The following is an 18,167-nucleotide window of genomic DNA, read 5'->3' as shown; positions in this document are numbered from 1 at the left end:
GGCACTAAAGAAATATTTTTTTATTTATTTGCCTCCCCCAATAAAATATGCTCCTTACCAGGAAACTTAATTTTACTGAAAATGATTCATTTTAACATTTTAAATTTATTTTCTTATCGAGATAATTTTGCTTCTAGTTGTGAAACCCATGCCATTATAGACTATAACAGATCTTTCTTAATGTTTTCTCCATCCTCATTTAGAACATTAGTATTCTCTTATGACTATATTATTTGGAAATCATTCTTTAAACGTCATTTTTATCTTCGCATATATATTCTTGAGATTGTAAACTCATCAAAGGCAGGTGTTTTTACTCCATTTCTGTACATTTTCCACATTTCTACATTTTTTATGATAATATTAATTGACTAGAATAGAAAAATTAACTACTAAAAACTGAGCAAAAGCCATTCTCATGGATCTTTAGTTGAAAAAATTCTGTCCTACAACCCAAATGGACCAAGTAGTATAAAAACTAATTGAATCTTTCATACCAAATCACTCCAGCCCTTCCTCTCCTCGTTTTCTGAAGCTATATGGATGCAAGTGTATCTGTATAAACCATACCAACACCATTATTTATAACTGGTGGTAAAACTTTATTATTCAAGTTTAGATGTAACAGACATCTTTGCTGCCTGAAGATTGTTTGCATAAGAAATACACCAAGAACATGTTGTGAGTAGAAATGAACATGCACTATGAAAACCAAAATAAAATAAAATAAAAATAAAATAAAATAAAAAAATTCCATGTGTTGTAAGGACAGAACAATAATAGCCAACATTCTAAAGTTCAAATCAGGACTACAAATTGAATTTTTTTTTTCTTAGCAACATGAAATCATTCCATATGAAAGACATTTCTGCTGGTGAATATTGCTGCAAGGTAAATTTACATTGGCATTTTGAGATGTTTCCCACCCACCCCATCCCTCCCCACCCAATCATCTATGTTGTTGTCAAAACAGTCCATTTTAAGCAATTTGGCATAGTATTACTATCAGTGTTAGTTGCCTTGTTGGTAGCCATTAAAACTAAGATTTTTATCAGTCTTGTAATAGATTTGCCTTTCTACAGTCTTCACTATAGACTGTATAGTGAGAATATTTACAGCTCATCTACAAAAGAAAAAAAAAGCAAAGACAAAAAATAAAACAACAATCCTAACCTTTTCTGGTCCTTGGGAGCTAAGGATTTAAACAAGCTCCTTAGCTACATAATACTACTTGGCACTTGTACTGTGTCTTGCAGCCAAGGACCTCAAAGTGCTTTCCAAATAAGTACTACATTATTACTATTGTTAATAATGTATTTTATTTATTTTTACTATTGTACAGTGGAAGAACCTGAGGCACAAAGAGGTTGCAAGTGACTTTCTGTAGGTCATATAATGGAGGTGGAGTGAAAGAGGCTGAGGGAGAAGAAGTCAAGTCAAGATCTGGATTTTGGACAATAAAAGATCATTTTCATCAAAGGATGTTAAAAAAAAATCCCACAATAAAATGATTTTCTTTTCTTTTCTCTGGGAGTGGGACACAACATGAAATAGGAAACTCTACCTTTCTTTTCTAGAGTATAACCCATTAGTATATGTAATCCAGTTGTTATATGTGGGCTGATGCTGAATTTCCCATTTCCTTTATCATCAAGTGGACAGAATTCTGGCCTAGAAGTTGCCAGAACTCTTTATTACTATGAATATTAATGCACCTTTCCCTGGGTGATTTCTCAATGCTATGATTGGTATCAAGATCACATGTATCCAGCATCCAATGAAATAGCAATGGAAAGCCAAAAGTAAGCTCCTTTTGGAGGAAGGACTCATACCTTCTACTCTAGTCAAAGTATTCATTGGGAAAAATTATACTGGACTTCCAAAGGACTCATACTTTGTTTTTCCACCTTTCCTCATATACAGTTGCAAAATTGTACCTACCTTTTATGTTAATATTAGCATGATGTCCAGGTTGAGTTTTAGTTAGTGTTCTCATCTGATCCAAGGTCGTCAGCAACTTTTTGCCCACCTTGCTGACCAAAAACATCTTTAGTTTTCAATGGGGACTTCACCTCAACGATAGGTAGAAATTGCTGTATTAAATCTTTAGACCAGAGGCTGGGTTATAAGATACAAATGACCAGCAGCCCTGTTTTGGTATTCCAACTTTCATGGTCCCCAAAGGTGGCAAACATCTCACCTCCTAGGAGTAATTTAATGTTCACTGACTCAGCAGACAAGCAGTTCAAAGGTGTCAAGACAGGTTACCTTGTGATACTTTGCAGCCACACAGCAAGAGGCTAATAATTCCTTTATTTTATAGCAGTATCGATAATCTTCAATTAACTAAGAAAAATGTATTTTCCTCAGGCATTTAAAATATATACATATTTAATATTTTTGGAGCTGTAATTGCATTGGATCATAATAGATTATGTGCAGATGTGCAATCATTAACATAATGTGCTACCACAGGCTTCAACAAAGAGCTGTTAAGAGTAGTATTTTTTTTTTCCTTTTCATTAATATTAACCTTAGAAAAGAATCCCCATGCTTGTTTTCTAAAATCTACCTTCACTAAAAGAGAACAGTTGAGAACAAAACACTATCCTAAGAGCAGACTTTTCAGAACATCTCAATATGTCATGTAGAGAAGATCGGGCACACTGTATTTCCCTCATTTGTATTACATAGTGATCACGTCAGCATGTAGAGTGCTATCCTTTTCTTGAACACTTACAGGCGCGTATCTCTCAAAAGTCAATCTTTAGAGGTATGCTGGCTGTAAACTATTTTTTCATCCCAAACAACAGTCAAAATGTGGATTTATGTCTTGAGACAGAAGGACAACAAGGAGGACAAAGGGAGAGGGAGGGACAGAACTGGTCCACATCAGATTTAATAAGAATAATTATTCAGGATATGCACAGTTATTGAATGTTGTAGACACACTAACAAATGGTACTCTGCATAGGAATGTCCTTTGCCAATGGGGGCAAAATCGCTAAAAGAGTACCTTGGGATACTGAGAAGAAAGTCCTGTTTCAAAACAGACCATAATCCAAAATGAGTTTATTCTGAAAGCTAAGAACAACAAAAACAAACAAACAAACAAACAAACAAACCTCATCACTGTTTATCTTACTGTTTCTTAAGAGATGGGACAAAGAGGCAGTCTAGATTTTTACAAGGGGAAAAAGGGGTTTTACTTTTAGTGTCATCTTATATGCAGAATTTTTTTAAAAAATCCTTTTCGATATCCCACCTATCCCCCTAAAAGCAACAACAACAAAAATAAGAATGAATGAGGTGTGTGGAACAAGATTCATCAAAGAAATGCTATCTAATAAGTATACAGAAAGTAGACTGAAGATAAATATGCCCAATAATTGTTGTTTTGTTTTGTTTCTTTAAAGATCTTCCATGTGCTGGTCATAGCTACTGTATCTGTTATGAGGGAGGAAAAAAGGCAGGATAGTAAGGAAGGCATGCATGCCTATACTGTGCAGCCTACTTATGTCTAACACACTAAAAAAAATTATTTCAGGAATAGTTCCAGCCATGTCAAAATGTCATAATACTGCCCTGGTGAGTGAAAACCACTGGCATTGAGCTGGATGTGAGCTGTTCACACACACTGTTGCTTGTAGGCTGCTAAAATTATGCAAGACTTTTTATTATTTTCCTTAGAAAACTTTGAACAAATTTTTGTTTGTTGGTTAGAACAGGCACCTCTCTTCTGGTATCCCTCGATTTTGTCAGTCTAGTTTTGAGATATGGGTATCAACATTCTATCAGAAAGAAAGTGATATGCCATCATTTGAATGCAAGCACTAATTATGCCACTTCTTCCTTTCACTTGTGAGAACATTAGAGCTACGCGAGATGTAAGTGAGATCAGAATAGGACCCTTCACAATGAAACTCAAGCAGAGGACTTAGTCCTGATTTTTTTGAACATTAAAAAAAATGCAAAGATGGAAATGACAACATAGTATTTGAAAGACATTTTAAATCCATTCACTGCAACATTCACGAACCAGTTGAGCAATCTTGGCCATCCAACTTGAAGAGATTAAGACCCTGCACTGTGGAAAAAAGAAAGGAACCCAAACAAAATGAAAAAAGCAACTGCATAATATTGTAAAAATGGAACGCGACGCTACTACAGAATGCAATAAAAACATGGGTGCCAAGTAGTCCAATGGCACTTATCAAAATAATTTCTGAAATGTTTCATTTGAAACAGACAAAGCAATAAAAAGAGAATATATGTTTATCATTTTAAGCATAACAATGTGAGTTAAGAGCTTAAGAATTAAAAAAAAAAAGTACTTGGAATGAATAGTGCTACCCTTTTGTTTCCTAAGTAGGCATAAAAATATTTTCATTTCCTTCTTATTTTCCATACCATTATATCAAGAAATTTCATTCATTTCATGTTACCGTTTACAACTTTAATGCACACACACACACAAAAAGAAGATATCTACTGCAATAGAAAGAGTTGCTTCATTACCTTGTTTGCTACATTTGCAAATGTAAACAGCGAGGCAGAGCCAGAACTGACTCTAATGCATGATGGAATATCTTTGTTGCATACGTACACTGTAGAAAATAATTATTCAATATGTCAGGCACCATTATTTGAAATGTAATACATTAATATTTACTAGAAAAATAAGTTTTTTTTCTATTTGTTCTCCCAACTTCTTTAATGAAATAAGTTAATCTGACAGTGCATCCAGTAGCTTGTAATATCTTCTACATCTCCATGGCAAAATAATAATAATAACAATAATAATAAACTACTGGTTGGGACAATATAATGCAAATTATTAAAGTCAGTCCTTGTACATCCTTGTAGCAAGCATTGAGGATCGTCTAACAGCACCTTTAACCAATTATTTAATGTTCAGTTATTGAGCCCTATTTCCCTGAGCAGTTATGCTGAGGAGCTTTCCCTTCATGGATAGTTTTACAAAGCCTTAAGTATTAAAAGTACTATGAGGGCATACTTCTAAGAATTCTATTTCATGCTATTTAGCTAAACCTGGAAGAAGTCTACTGAAGGGATTGACCAGTACATATACCAACTGTCAGTCTGTGGTAAAAGTAACCTTAGACTCTGCCTGACCACAAAGTTTTGAAAGTATATTTAACCAGAAAAAAAAATAAATAAATACAGCAGGTTACCCTGTGGAGATAATGTTCTTTATAAACCAAGCCCATGATCTGATATTATTATTCATCTAGCTGTTTGAATTGAAGGGATTCCTTTCATTATATTGTGCCAGGTGAGGTTAGTGACCAAGTAGTGTCTGAGAAAAGAACTGGTTCTTCACCCGAGAAAAGAAAGGCCAAGGTGAAATCACTACGTAAGCTTTAAGGACAGTGTTTATAACAATTCAAACACCTGAGCCCAACTTAGCCCATATTGCAAACTAAACAACTGTTGAGCATTTGGATATAGCTAATGGATATAAATATTATAGGCAGGACTAGCTGAAGACATTTTGCCACCATCTCTTATTTTTCCTTGCTGCTTCTCCTCACAAAATCCTCACACCAACTTGCATTTCTGTATTCATATAAGCCATTTTGCCAATGAGGGTAGTTAGGGCATTTGTCCACTATTCAACTTTTGCCATTTTTTTAGCTGCCCTGAAGAAAAGAAGAGCTCTGAGCAACTCTTTCATCTTTCTTCTATGCGCAGGATTTCATGTTATCATAAAAAAAAAAAATTAGGCCACTATTTCTGAGTTTCTCAACAAGTAATCAGGTCAGTCCCTTACATCACCATTTTATATGTACATATGTATGTGTGTATTCACATACATATAGATATAGATATAGATAGATATATTTTGCTCATTCTGAACAACCAGAATAACTGAGGTCTAAAGGTATTTCTCAGGGATATATGTCATCGTACACTTTATCGACAATAGTTTTGATTTTTCAGGTTCTAAATGTTAATTGATACCATCTTCCTTTCCCATTGACCACTATTCATTTCAGTTTTGAATCTTGGTAACCCACACATCAAAAGAAAAGAAGGGAAAAAAAGGTAAATAAATGAGGGATTTTATACTGGATAAGGTAGGCTCTATGAAGTGTTTTTATAGGTCTTCATAAGACATTACAAGCTATTGAATTCCCATCAAGAAAACCTATTTCTATTTAATTGTGCTAAGTGCTAAGGTTTTACTCTTTAGATTTTCCATTTTTTTCGGCTTGTGCATTGTTCCTATGTAGGCCCCTCTGGATGTGAGTGGTGAAGTCATACTTGTCCGTGCAAAGATGCTGGCATATGCTGCACTGGAAAGGTCCACTGTCACCATGGCAACTCATATGCAAAGCATACATCACTTCATCCAGAAAGACAATGCCACAGTGCACACATTTTGTTGAAAGTTCATCTTGAGTACTTCTATCAACTTTCTCTGTTTTTACTACATTCAAGGGACCTTCATTTTTAACATTTGATGGAGCCTTAGTTTTTTCCTTAGAGGCACCATTTGCAGTTGGCCCAGGTCTGGAATGCTTAATCGCCAAATCTAGAGGAATGTCATTGTCTGATCCAACAGCTGAAAAATGAGGAGGCAGATTAAAGGTGGGATAAGGCACATAGTTTTGGCAAGGGTTTGGTAGGCCAGGCACATGACTCAAGTAGTGCGGATTCCCAGGAACTGACAGCTTATATTTACTCCAGAATCGCAGCCAATCTGCTTCACTCTGGAAGTCATTGTGTACAAAAGGAAGTCCAAAAAGTGGGTACTGGTACTTTTCAATAGGGCTTCCTGGTGGTGAATAATTGGGGTGTTTTGCAGGTCTCATGTATTTTTCTATTGGACTGCCTCTCTCAGAACTTCCTTTCCCTTCTGATACCGATGAACTATTTCCTGGGTCTCCAGTACTTTCCTGAGGACTTTTTATCTGAATGTGCAAAGGTTGCATCCTTTTGTGAATATCCAGAGTTTGGCTGACCAATATTGGCTGCTGAGCAGAATGGCTTTTAGTCAATGAACCCTGGGCCTCATATTTACTCAGGCTGGGGAGCTGAATTTCTCTCTGGTGACCTTCAGTTAAATGATCCTCTGACCTCCTCTCTAATGGGCTTCCATTGACTTGCTCCTCACCGCTACCCCTCTGCTGTTTGTTTAGCTGCTCAACCTGAAGTGCCTCTGGGTTAAGGCGCTTTCTCGTCCGTCTCCTAATGATCTGCTCACCGTTGTTCTGTTTGATGATGTTTAAAGGTCTGGGAGTCTGCATAGAAGACATGAGTAATACACAAAGGAAAGAAAAATATATTAAAATACAGTGGCAATTTTTATACAAATATAAACTATACATGGGTAAAGAGTAACATTTGTCATGGCGAAAAAGATTTACAAACTTGCCTTCCTGTGACCAAAAGTAGGGTCTGTTAAAAAACAAAACTAAACTGAGATGAACTCTTAACCTAATTCAAACACCTAACACTGCTAAAATAATGAGTAAATTGTCAGTTTATTTTAAAATGATATTTATGAGCTCAATATATTGTTTTGGGGCTTTTTTTAGATTATGGCATTTCATAATAAAAAAAGAAACTAGGTAGAAAATTACTCATAAACAATGATCTGGTGAAAGATTTCTCACCTTAACTTTTAGGCTGAGACATGAGAAACTAAGCAATTACTTTTGAAACTATTGGTAAAATTTTTGGACCTTACACATTTACATAATTTTAAAATTTAAATATGAAAATGTTTAATGAACAAAACAAAAATCAAAGTTATTAGGGTTAGAAAAGAAAACACTTAAACAGGAGATCAAAGCACATTTGGTAGTTTTGTTTTAGGCCACCAGGAGGTCTGTCATCCCTCTTTTTAATTTTTCTTCCTATGTTGACTTAACGTATTAAAATCATTTAAGTAATGTTATATTTTAACTTGTGACATGTTTATTTTTTATTATAATTCAAAACCAAGAAAAAAGGATACTGAAATATGATTTGAAAAAATAAATAAAACCATGTCAGCACCAGAGTTAAAGATAGTATGACTATATCAGGATATCCAATATTAAGTAAGCTACAGAGACATTATCATGAATTATTGAAAAGAAAATTATTATAGATGTTATGCTTTCAAGCACAAGGATATCAAATAGTTATTTTGAATTCATCATTACCATTACACAATTGGTAATATTCTTAAGAAATCAGTTCAATAAACATTTACTAAGCACCTATTACCTGGAATAACCCAAATAACTTTCATTCCTAGGATTTCATTTTATTATCACAACTTCCTCAAAAGCTAAATACAGGAAGATAGCATGCCCATTTTTACAGGTGACAAAAAAAAAAAAAGGAACAGAGAAGTTGACATAAGGGCATGTCATGAGTACTAGAATAAATTGAACCATTCCTTAGATTCTCAGACTATGCTCTTTGAAATACATTTCACTATCATGGACATTCTACATGTTGTAAAGTTGTCAACGTGGGCTATCAAGAAATAAGTAAATGAATAAATTCCAGACTTAATTTATTGTAGACTTTTGCTCAGAATATCTGCTCTTCCTCTGTATTCTGTAATTCTATCACTTAGCACATACGTTGAATGCTTGGTATCCATGTACACTTCCAGCAAGTATTCAAATTATGTGAACAGGTCCATGAATGGAAACATAATCGATTTTCTACATATAGTAGATTCCCAATCTTTGTCTGAGATTATGAAGTTGGTATAATTTATTTTTTTCACACTGAGAATGTGTTGGGTTACTTGGGTTGAAAATTCACAAGTGCAATTTATTTTTTTTTTTGATAGAAACTCTTTGAGTTAGTTGCTCAGGCTAACTCAGGGAAACAATTTCAAATGAAGAGTTTTTTATTTCCATTCAGAAAGTTATTGAGATCATCAACAATTCATTAACTATCCCTAAAAATGCTGCAGCTTACATATAGGCCTTTTTATAAATTGAATTGAAATTATAAAATTTTTTTAAAAAAAGAAAGAATTGATGTCACAAAAGTGTCTTTTAGGAAAAGAGAACTTTGTAACCATACTCTTCTGGGTTTTATAGAAGAAGAAAACTTCAAGAGCATTTAGCCCAACATTCTTATTTTATGGATGAGAAAACATATTCAGGGAGGTTAGGGAACTCCACCAAAAGCAGAGTAACTGGCAAATAGTAGGCATTTAAAAAATGTTTATTGACTGTCTAACGGATATTTATTTTAATTAAATAATATATTTAAGACAATAAAGTTATCAAATGAAAAACCTACTCCCCCCCTTGGTAAAGTAACAAAGTAATGGAAAAGTCATACCATTGTTATCAAGCTACCCTTTATCTTTGATCTTTTCATTATATTACTTCGAACTTTTAACATTACCTGAAAATTATATCTCTGTAAATTCTATAACACTGTTAGGGCACTTAGTGGTGATTATTCTTTTTAAATATTTCTCCCCATTGCCAGGTATGGATAATTGTTCTCTCAACAACCAATCCTGTGACTAGACCCCTTTCTCCTGATTCTTTCTGCTATCTTCTACACACTCTTGGCCACTCTGCAACATTTTCCAATGACCCTGCTACCTTGTTTAGATGTCCTCTCCACTGTATCTTCTGCCCTCATCCTTGATGGCCTTGGATAGCTGCCCTCATGACCCATTTTAAATCCTGCCCTCACATTTCTTTGAACTCTTCATCCTTGTGACTTCCATTTCCATTTTACTTATGCAACCCACCATAGTGGCATAAACAGATAATAATCAAAAGTCTAAAATTCTTTTCTTAAATCTTTTTGCTTTTTGGATGGCAGTTGGGGTTAAGTAAGTTGCCCAAGGTCACACAGCTAGCTTTTTTAAAAATTTATTTTGTTTTCTTTTAAAATTTAAACACAGGTATTTTGTTTTTGTTTTTTTTACTTTTTAGAGGGGGCAGTTGGGGTTAAGTGATTTGCCCAAGGTCACATAGCTAGTAAGTATAAAATGTCTGAGGCCAAATTTGAACTCGGGTCCTCCTGACTCCAGGGTCAATGCACTATTCCCTGAGCCACCTAGACGCCCAGCTTTTGTGTGTGTGTGTGTGTGTGTGTAAGTGTCCGAGGCCAGATAAAAGTCTAAAATTCTTAACTGAAATTCTGCATTTTAACTCCAGGCTTCTGTTTTTGTTTACCTTGCATGCTTATTTATACTTCCAATATATTTTCCCACAATCACAGTGACCTTTTGTCTGTTGATAGCTTTATATTTTACGTATCGGTCTTGTTCTATCCTACTGTCCCTCCTCTTTTGTTTTTGCCATGCTTCATGCCTAAAAGAGATTCCTCCCAATTCATCTCTATGAATTACATCCCTTTTTTTCAGAGTCCAAATCATGAGTCAGCCCTTCTATAAAGCTTTCCTAGACACCCTATCACATCTGAAAATGACTTTCCCAATCAAATTTCTCTTGGCATTTGGCCTGAATTACAGCATAGCACTTGCAACATAAGGGATGCTTAATAAACACCTGTAGGTCAATTGTCTTATCATCCTCTCCTTTTTATCATAATTATTTATTATCCTTGTCCTTTTCACTATTATGCATGTTTTGTAAAAACATGGCCCATTTCTTACCTAGTACTTAGAATCCTTGTTCCTAGTATAGCGCCTAGGACATAGTAGGCATTTAATAGTAATTTTAACTGAAATTATATTTGAATAGTTAATACCATGTGGGAAATGTATATTATTTAATCTTTATCAAGAAATACCTTTTTTTCTTTTATTTTTTCCAACTTTGCTATAAAATGAGAAAACTATTTTAGTATTTTGTCTCATGTGTATGAGGGCATATGAAGGGTGTGTGTGTGCGTGTGTGTGTGTGTGTGTGTGTGTGTCTTTCGAGAGTTGAAGCTTTCAGTATATCAGATCATTTAAATTATCATAACCTGGTAGAGCAGGAGCTTAATTAAATTCCTGGCCTATGATTGGCCAAAGTTCAGTTAAAATCATTAATGTCAGTGATCATTAAGTTGAAGCTTATTACTGTGTTTGAATGGTGCAAGTAAAAGAAACAGTTGGAAAGTGGTGTAGGAGAGGGGAGAAAACAATCTTTTCACATGCTAAACAATTATGAGAAAAAACTTTACAAGTTGCTGGCATTGGATATTTATAATGTATATACATGAAAAAATGCTTCCAATGGTCTAGTTATGAAAATGGTTTGCTTGAAATCATATTCTCCATAAATGTGAAAAATTTATTGAGCAGGACTGAGAGCAAAGATAATGTCCCCAAAACTATCAGAGCAAATGATGGATTTTAGGGGGAAAAGTGCTTCCAAGGGAAGACAAGACTCAAGGACTCAAGTGATTGTTGACTTCAAGTATTGAGAGAGCTGTCATATGGAAAAAAAAGATTAGGATTATTCTATGTTTTTCTAGGAAGTACAAATAGGACCAATAGGTAGAAGTTGGGCATCTTCTGTTTCACTATAAGAAAGAATTTCTCTAATTATTTGAACTCTCCAGAAATGAAATACAGCATTTCCTTAACCATTTTCTGTATCTGTAATTGTATTTTTTTTTGGGTATTTTTATCCCCAGAACCTTGCACAGTTCCTGGCACATAGCTCAATGTGTGTGTGTGTGTGGGGGGGTGACTTTTTCATTTGATGGAGGTATGTAAAAAACACTAGATACCTTCTCTGCCAGTTATTTATGCTTCAAATAGGGATCATACTCTCTGACCTTTGAGGTTTCTCTGATTCTACTAACTGAATATTCTTTCCTGATATTTCAAAGACAGATTTCACCATCAGAGGAATTGTCCAAAATAAAAATGTGCTTGACTAAGTAATCTGAATACTTAGAATGGAAGAATTTGGCTTTCAAATTATTATTATTGGAAGTTAGAAAATCTCATTAGATGACATGGTGCATGGAAAGTTGACTGACTTGAAATCAATTTAACCTGGGTTCAAGTCTTTACTTCTTGTAAGCTCTTTTTATCTTAGCTGAATCACTTTACTTTTTTAGGTCTCAACAATGTGTTTATTTGTAAAATAGGGTCAATGATATGTACACTATCAACCTCACAGTAATTGTGATGATCAAAAGATGATAACCTTTTTGTAACAGCAAAGTACTATGAAAATGTTAAATATCACCACCATCCAACAGCATTCCTTTTATTCATAGATTTATAGAGGATATGAAAAGAATCATAGAGGCCATGTAGGCCAACTGCTTCATCTTAGTGATGAAGAAGATTGAAACCTGGAGAGGTTAAATAACCTATGTGAGGCCACAGGGGTATTAAGTTCTAGAGTTAGGAAATGAATCCAAGTCTTATGGATGCAAACCCAGGGGTGCTCTCTACTCTCCATGAAATGGCAATAAATGAAATATTACCCTTGTTGATTCTATTACAGTTAACATCACAGAACTCAATATATTTTTCTTTAACTTAATCTTCTGTGTATCAATATCTCAGATATGTGATCTAACTCCCCAAAACAAAATTTAGGAGTAAAGGCATCATTTTAAAAGAAGAAATTCCTCTGGAAAATGTTCTTGTCATAAAAAATTTTCCCCCCAAATAACACTTTGGCATTATCTTGAGTATTGTGTCTATTATCCCACTGAACCCACAAGATATACACAATGGGTAGAATTCTCAGCTTTGATTTTTTCATAAAAAATGTTTTTTAATATCCTTTTACAGAATCTTTTTTTTTTAAGTAATTAGGGTTAAGTAACTTGCTCAAGGTTACACGGCCAGTTAATTCTGGGTGTGGTGCTAGGTATCTGAGCCCGGATTCGATCCCCAGGTCATCCCAACACTGGGGCCAGTGCTCTTACTCGCTGAGCCACCTGGCCGTCCCTGGAATCCTTCTTCTAACAAGAATAAATTTCAATGGGTCCTGAGAACATTTGTTAAGCCATGTGCCAAGTGGAATTTTCAGAAATGAACAGTTTTTCTTTTATAATAAAATAAATAATTTAGCACTGATGATTTTCCTTTACCATCTTAGCTGGCTTCCTAATGAACTGCATGTAATCTCAAACTGACCGTATTGAAAAACCCTTCTAGGAAATTAACTGAAGGCCAGTACCAATAATACAAGCAAGCCCATACCACAGCTACCCAGCTTCAGTCTTACTATGTAAGGAATTTATGCTTTCCTGAAACAAACAAGTAAGTTCTTCCTACCGAGTGGAGCTTCTGGTAGAGGCCACACGCATTGCATACGTAGCCGCCATTGGCATTCTTTCGCCAGAGAGAGGTCTTTGTGGTCAGGCAATTGGCACAGAAAACACCCGAGCCTCTACGTCTCTGAAATGAAAAAAAAAATAAAACATGCACAGGTCAGAGGTGAGTCACATGATCAGGAGAGAAAGAACAAATCAGCCAGAGAGTTTTGTCTCTGGACTAGCAACAATGACAGAATAAAACCACACTGCCATAATGAGGTCAGGTTCAATTGTGTCTAATAGGCTCCACTGATTTTCAATATAATTAACCCTACAGTGATGGATGAGGTGTGTAGAACACCAAAGGCTTTTCACAGACACAGCTCTAACTTTTTGAACTTTGGGGTTTGTGCCTTTAATGATGGCTGCTAAATGCTGTGCTCTGAAATATACCTTTGAAAAGTGTCAAAGCAAAACCTGACAGACATAACATCGCAAATATGTGTGATGTAATTTGGAAACGGCAGCAGGACTGCCATGTTGGTTTTAAAATGTGGTCAGTCGGGAGCAAATGTAGAAAATGAACCATTTAAAATTAATTCTAGTCCTTTTCTTTGTAGCTTTCTTGTAGCAGAGGTTATTAACAGAAGTCAGGACATTCAATTCTGGTCTTTTATTATTGTAAAATCTTCAAAAGAATACTGTGTATTCCCCACAACTCCTAGGGAATGAGTATTGACCTCTGCCAAACCAATGAGAAGTACAGTATTACTAATGAGACCTCTTCTGAACTTAATCCTAAAGCCAGGCAACATTGTCCCCAGAAGGGTTATTTGTTTTTCTGCATTCAGCAAGGAAATCATGGTTTTTAAATTCAAGTTTATTTTAGTCAACTGGTAATGCCTTCATCAGATTTACTAAAAATTTAAGAATATTTAGTGGGGGGCACATTTATAAGCATTGCTTATGACATTCTTCCTAACAAATAATAATTTCATTAACCTCGTTTAAACAAAAGTCAGGCTGTGTTTATAGGCACAAATACTAACAAGCAGGAAAATAGCATTTTCTTGCTTTAAAAAAAAAAAGCCTGAATTGCAACTCAGCTCCACTTTCTCTAAGTAAATATCTTAATGAAAAAAAAAAAACACCTCTTAGATAAGGGGTGGGGGAAGTCTCCATGGAAGCCAATTTTAGTAGAAATTAAGAATGACTAACATGATAAATCCAAATTTCAGACTTTCATAAAATTTGAGAAATTTATTTAACTTTAGTCCATACTGTAGAAGAGTGGTATCATTGCCAAAAAAATACAATGGTTATAATTGTACTCTGATACATTTCAAATGGAAAGCTTTCTGCAGACATAATTTTGGCTTCGAGACTGGAACACTTTCTTGGCATTGAAAGGGCATTTGATTCATCGGGTGTTTCACAATGTATCACTAAAAAGACCTGGTGAGCAGCCAGTTCCCTATAGGGTAATTTTTCCATCCAGATGCAAGTGCTATCAGAGGCCCTCGTCAGCTAAACTAATTATGATCTTGCATTTGCTGATGCCTGCTCACTCTAACATTCGACATCCTCCATTAATCATCAATACAAGGAAAATGAATGAAACGTAAAGAAATGAGGGTCGGTAAGCTGCATAGCCATAAAAATCTGAAATGAGTGCAATAATTTAACAAGATTGGGGAAATGTTTTTAGTGAGCACAAAGTCAGGCGAACAATTGCCCTTTTAAACCAAGAACACGATTTCATTAGTACAGCAGGTTATGCTACTTTGGGTGATATAATAAAATCTAGATTGTCATCAGTATAATCTCTTGCTCCTTTCCTCTTTCTCCCCACCCTGGAGTCAGAAGGAAGAATGCCTTGCATTTCTCTAAATCTTGATAGCAAGACCACATCATGTATGTCAGCCTGCAGCAAGTTCTGAACTTGATGCCTTTTTTGAATGGAAACTACCACAAAATATGAAAAGCTCTCTGCCTGATATCTATCAGTTCCTAGGACTTGTGTTTATCAAAACTACTTGGCTTCCCCCTTTACACAAAGAAATACTAGGGAGTGTCTGGCTAGGTTATCATTATGAAACTCCCCTAGGTTGTAGAAGGTTTTTTTCTTTTTTCTTTCCTAGATCTTAATAACTGCTTTGGCAAATAAACACCATCTTGATCCACATAAAGGCAATGGAAATGTCTATTAGGAAACTAATACATACATGGCTGAGACTCAAATTTGATCGTGGAACCATTTATTCCTACTTCTCTTCCCTGATGCCCTGGGTGCCTGCCACAACATGCCAAAGTGGGTGTAATCCTAATTTGAGTGAATGTTACTACCCTAACAAACTCTATACTTGATTCTTTTGCAAAGGAGCTAATCTTCTTCTGGTTAAAATAAATATTCTGAAAATCAGTTTGTGTGCTTATACATATATACACACATACAAACTTCACTATTTGTATTCTGAGCAATTTTGTGTCAACAGAATATTTGTACATCAAATTCCATTTTTATTTCCCTAAGGAGGATAGCTTGACATTGAAAGAAATCCTACCATGAATGCTTTCATAAAGTGAAGAAAAATTCTGTAAGAGACCTTAGTCTTCCCTCCATTCCCTCATATATCTTTTTGATTGCTCAGGTTTGCTTAAAGTGGGACACAGCTATTACTGTTACTACCACAGAGTACTTCTTTTACTCATACTTCCTTATTGAGTGTGAGAATACAGAGTTGAAGATAATTGAACAGGCTGGTCACACACACATTGCAATAGGACCATGTTTATTTTTGTTACAGGGGCATAGAGTAGGAAAGAGTACAGATATTTTTCTTCTAAAAAACATCTCCCATGTGACCACATCTGGAAGCTACTATAAATAGTAAAAGGACAATTTTTCTGCAGTTGGAAGACCCAAGAGTGCTGAACTGGAGATTAAGTAGAAGAGGTTGAAATACTGTATAGTCATGCGCACACACACACACACACACAATCTAAATATTTTCCAAAATGTTCTAAATAATAATAATTATTATCATTGTTATTATCATCCCATTTTACATATGAAGAAATTGGAGGCTTATAGAAATTAAATGATTTGAACTTGGCAAAGAAATAGGTGTCAAAAGTGGAATTTGAATCCAGGTCTTCATGATTCCAAGTTCAGCACTCTAGTCACTCCACTATGTTGCAGTATGATCACAAGAAAAAATACTTGACTGTTTAAGAAAGTACACCAAGCTCCCATACCATGATCGAGCATCATGGAATATGAAGGAAACTCTCTAGACAAAGATAAAGATTTTCTAAAAGTAAAATGGAAGGTCTCAAATAAGAATAAGAATAATGGCCTCTTTTCATAATATTGATCATGTGCCTTTTGAAATATTATGACTTTTTACAGAATGCTGTGACAGCTCAAAAGACTTCCTCTAAGACTCAGCAAAAGTCCAACCCTTAGCAAGAAGACTGTCCTAGCTTTCCCTCATCTTAGTGTCTTATATCTAAGACTCAGCTCCTTCCAAGGAATCCTGTGTGTATGTACATATGTGTATATCATATACATGTGTGCATATCTATATCTACATAGATATAGATATATAATTTTGTTTGTGTATTATTGTGTGCCTGCTCTCTTCTTACACTAGGAGAGCTTTTGTTTTGCCATTGTTTGTATCCCTGGTGCTTTTAGCTTGATGCCGGGGCACGTAGCAAATGCTTAAAAAACAGTAGTTGACAGATAGATTTGAAGGACCACTCCAAGGGTCATAAGGCTTCCTGTACTCTAGACACAGTGCTTGGGAAGGTGTTTAATAGATGCTTCCTGGTTGATGTTCCTTTTCAAGAAACTTTTGAATTCCATGCTTGTTTTTCCTAGTTGCTTTTATTTTCTGCCTGATAAATCTTTGGCATCCCACTGCCTGTGATATCAGAGCTCAGAAACCATTAGAGTTTATTTCAGCAACGACCTACCTTAGTCCCACCAAAACTTTCCTTCATAAGTTGCCTGGATGTGAGAGAAACAAAGCATCCACATGACATCTATATGAACTAATAAAAAATTAAAAGTGATTTTCCAAAAGGATATGTTCATGAACAACACCCATTGACCCCAATTCTTTTTCTTGCTGGAACCTTAAGGCTACCTCAATAGAGGCTACTGACTAGCACTTGCAAATAAGAATGAAATTGATGTTTTTTCCCCGATTCCCTTTTCTGTTACCCTATTCTCTGTATCCTTGTTCCTGTTTTTTTTTTTCCTTATAAGTCCTATGCCTCCTGCCACAATAAAGGTTTATTGATTTATTCCTTACTGGTATATTTGACCTGACCTCTTGATAATCTCCTCTAAGTCATCAAACTGCTGATTTGGTCTGAGACAAGGTTCCTAGTAATATGAAGTTGTCATGTTGAGGAAAAAAGAGGCCATAAGAGTGTGTTCTTATGTTTTTAGAACTTATCATTATTGTATTCTTTACTTTTAATGGTTAGTGACAGTGGTTATTACTACTATAACTACAACTATTACTACTACTACAACTACTACTACTACTACTACTACTAGTCGTACCACTACCACTACAACAACAATCACGACTACTACTTTTTCAACATATTGCTTCTTCCTTTAGGTAATAAGACCATTAAAGGAAGAAATTCTGTACTACTACAGTTCATTATGTTTTAAGCAGAAAATTCAGAGCTGTGTGCTTGGTACTTAATAACCCTATTAATATTAGTTCCACCTAAAACCAAGTTTTGTGTTTTTCTTAGTCATCTCCTTTATTTACTTTTTTAATTAAGAGGGTTTTTGTATCTCTTCTGGTCACATGGCTTTTGTATTAATTTTACTTGAACTGGGCAGAGCTGACTGATCATTTTCCTGTAAATGAAATACAGAACGCTAATTTTGTATCAATTTGTGTTTTTACATAAATTTTCATTACACTATAGCTGGTATTGTTCAATTATTGTTA

General features: G+C 35.1%; 1 protein-coding gene across 5 annotated transcripts in view; it reads right to left on the bottom strand.

Moving 5' to 3' along the window:
* Positions 1-578: 578 nt before the first annotated feature.
* The window catches only part of TRPS1 (transcriptional repressor GATA binding 1), a 312,015-nt gene continuing 294,426 nt past the window's right edge, over positions 579-18,167 (bottom strand). For all 5 annotated transcript variants that reach the window (XM_069081182.1, XM_069081186.1, XM_069081185.1 and 2 more), the window contains 2 exons: positions 13,202-13,324; positions 579-7,268 (listed from right to left, as the gene is read on the bottom strand). In XM_069081182.1, the coding sequence (XP_068937283.1) occupies positions 6,207-7,268; positions 13,202-13,324 (1,185 nt within the window). In that variant the 3' untranslated portion in view covers positions 579-6,206. The remainder of the gene's footprint in view (positions 7,269-13,201; positions 13,325-18,167) is intronic.

Source organism: Petaurus breviceps, unplaced genomic scaffold (assembly GCF_028583685.1).
Source record: "Petaurus breviceps papuanus isolate PSGF00001 unplaced genomic scaffold, PetGlider_PUasm1.0 98, whole genome shotgun sequence".
Lineage (NCBI taxonomy): Eukaryota > Metazoa > Chordata > Mammalia > Diprotodontia > Petauridae > Petaurus > Petaurus breviceps.
The sequence above is the reverse complement of the archived record's forward strand: the minus strand, read 5'-3'. Positions and strand labels throughout refer to the sequence as shown.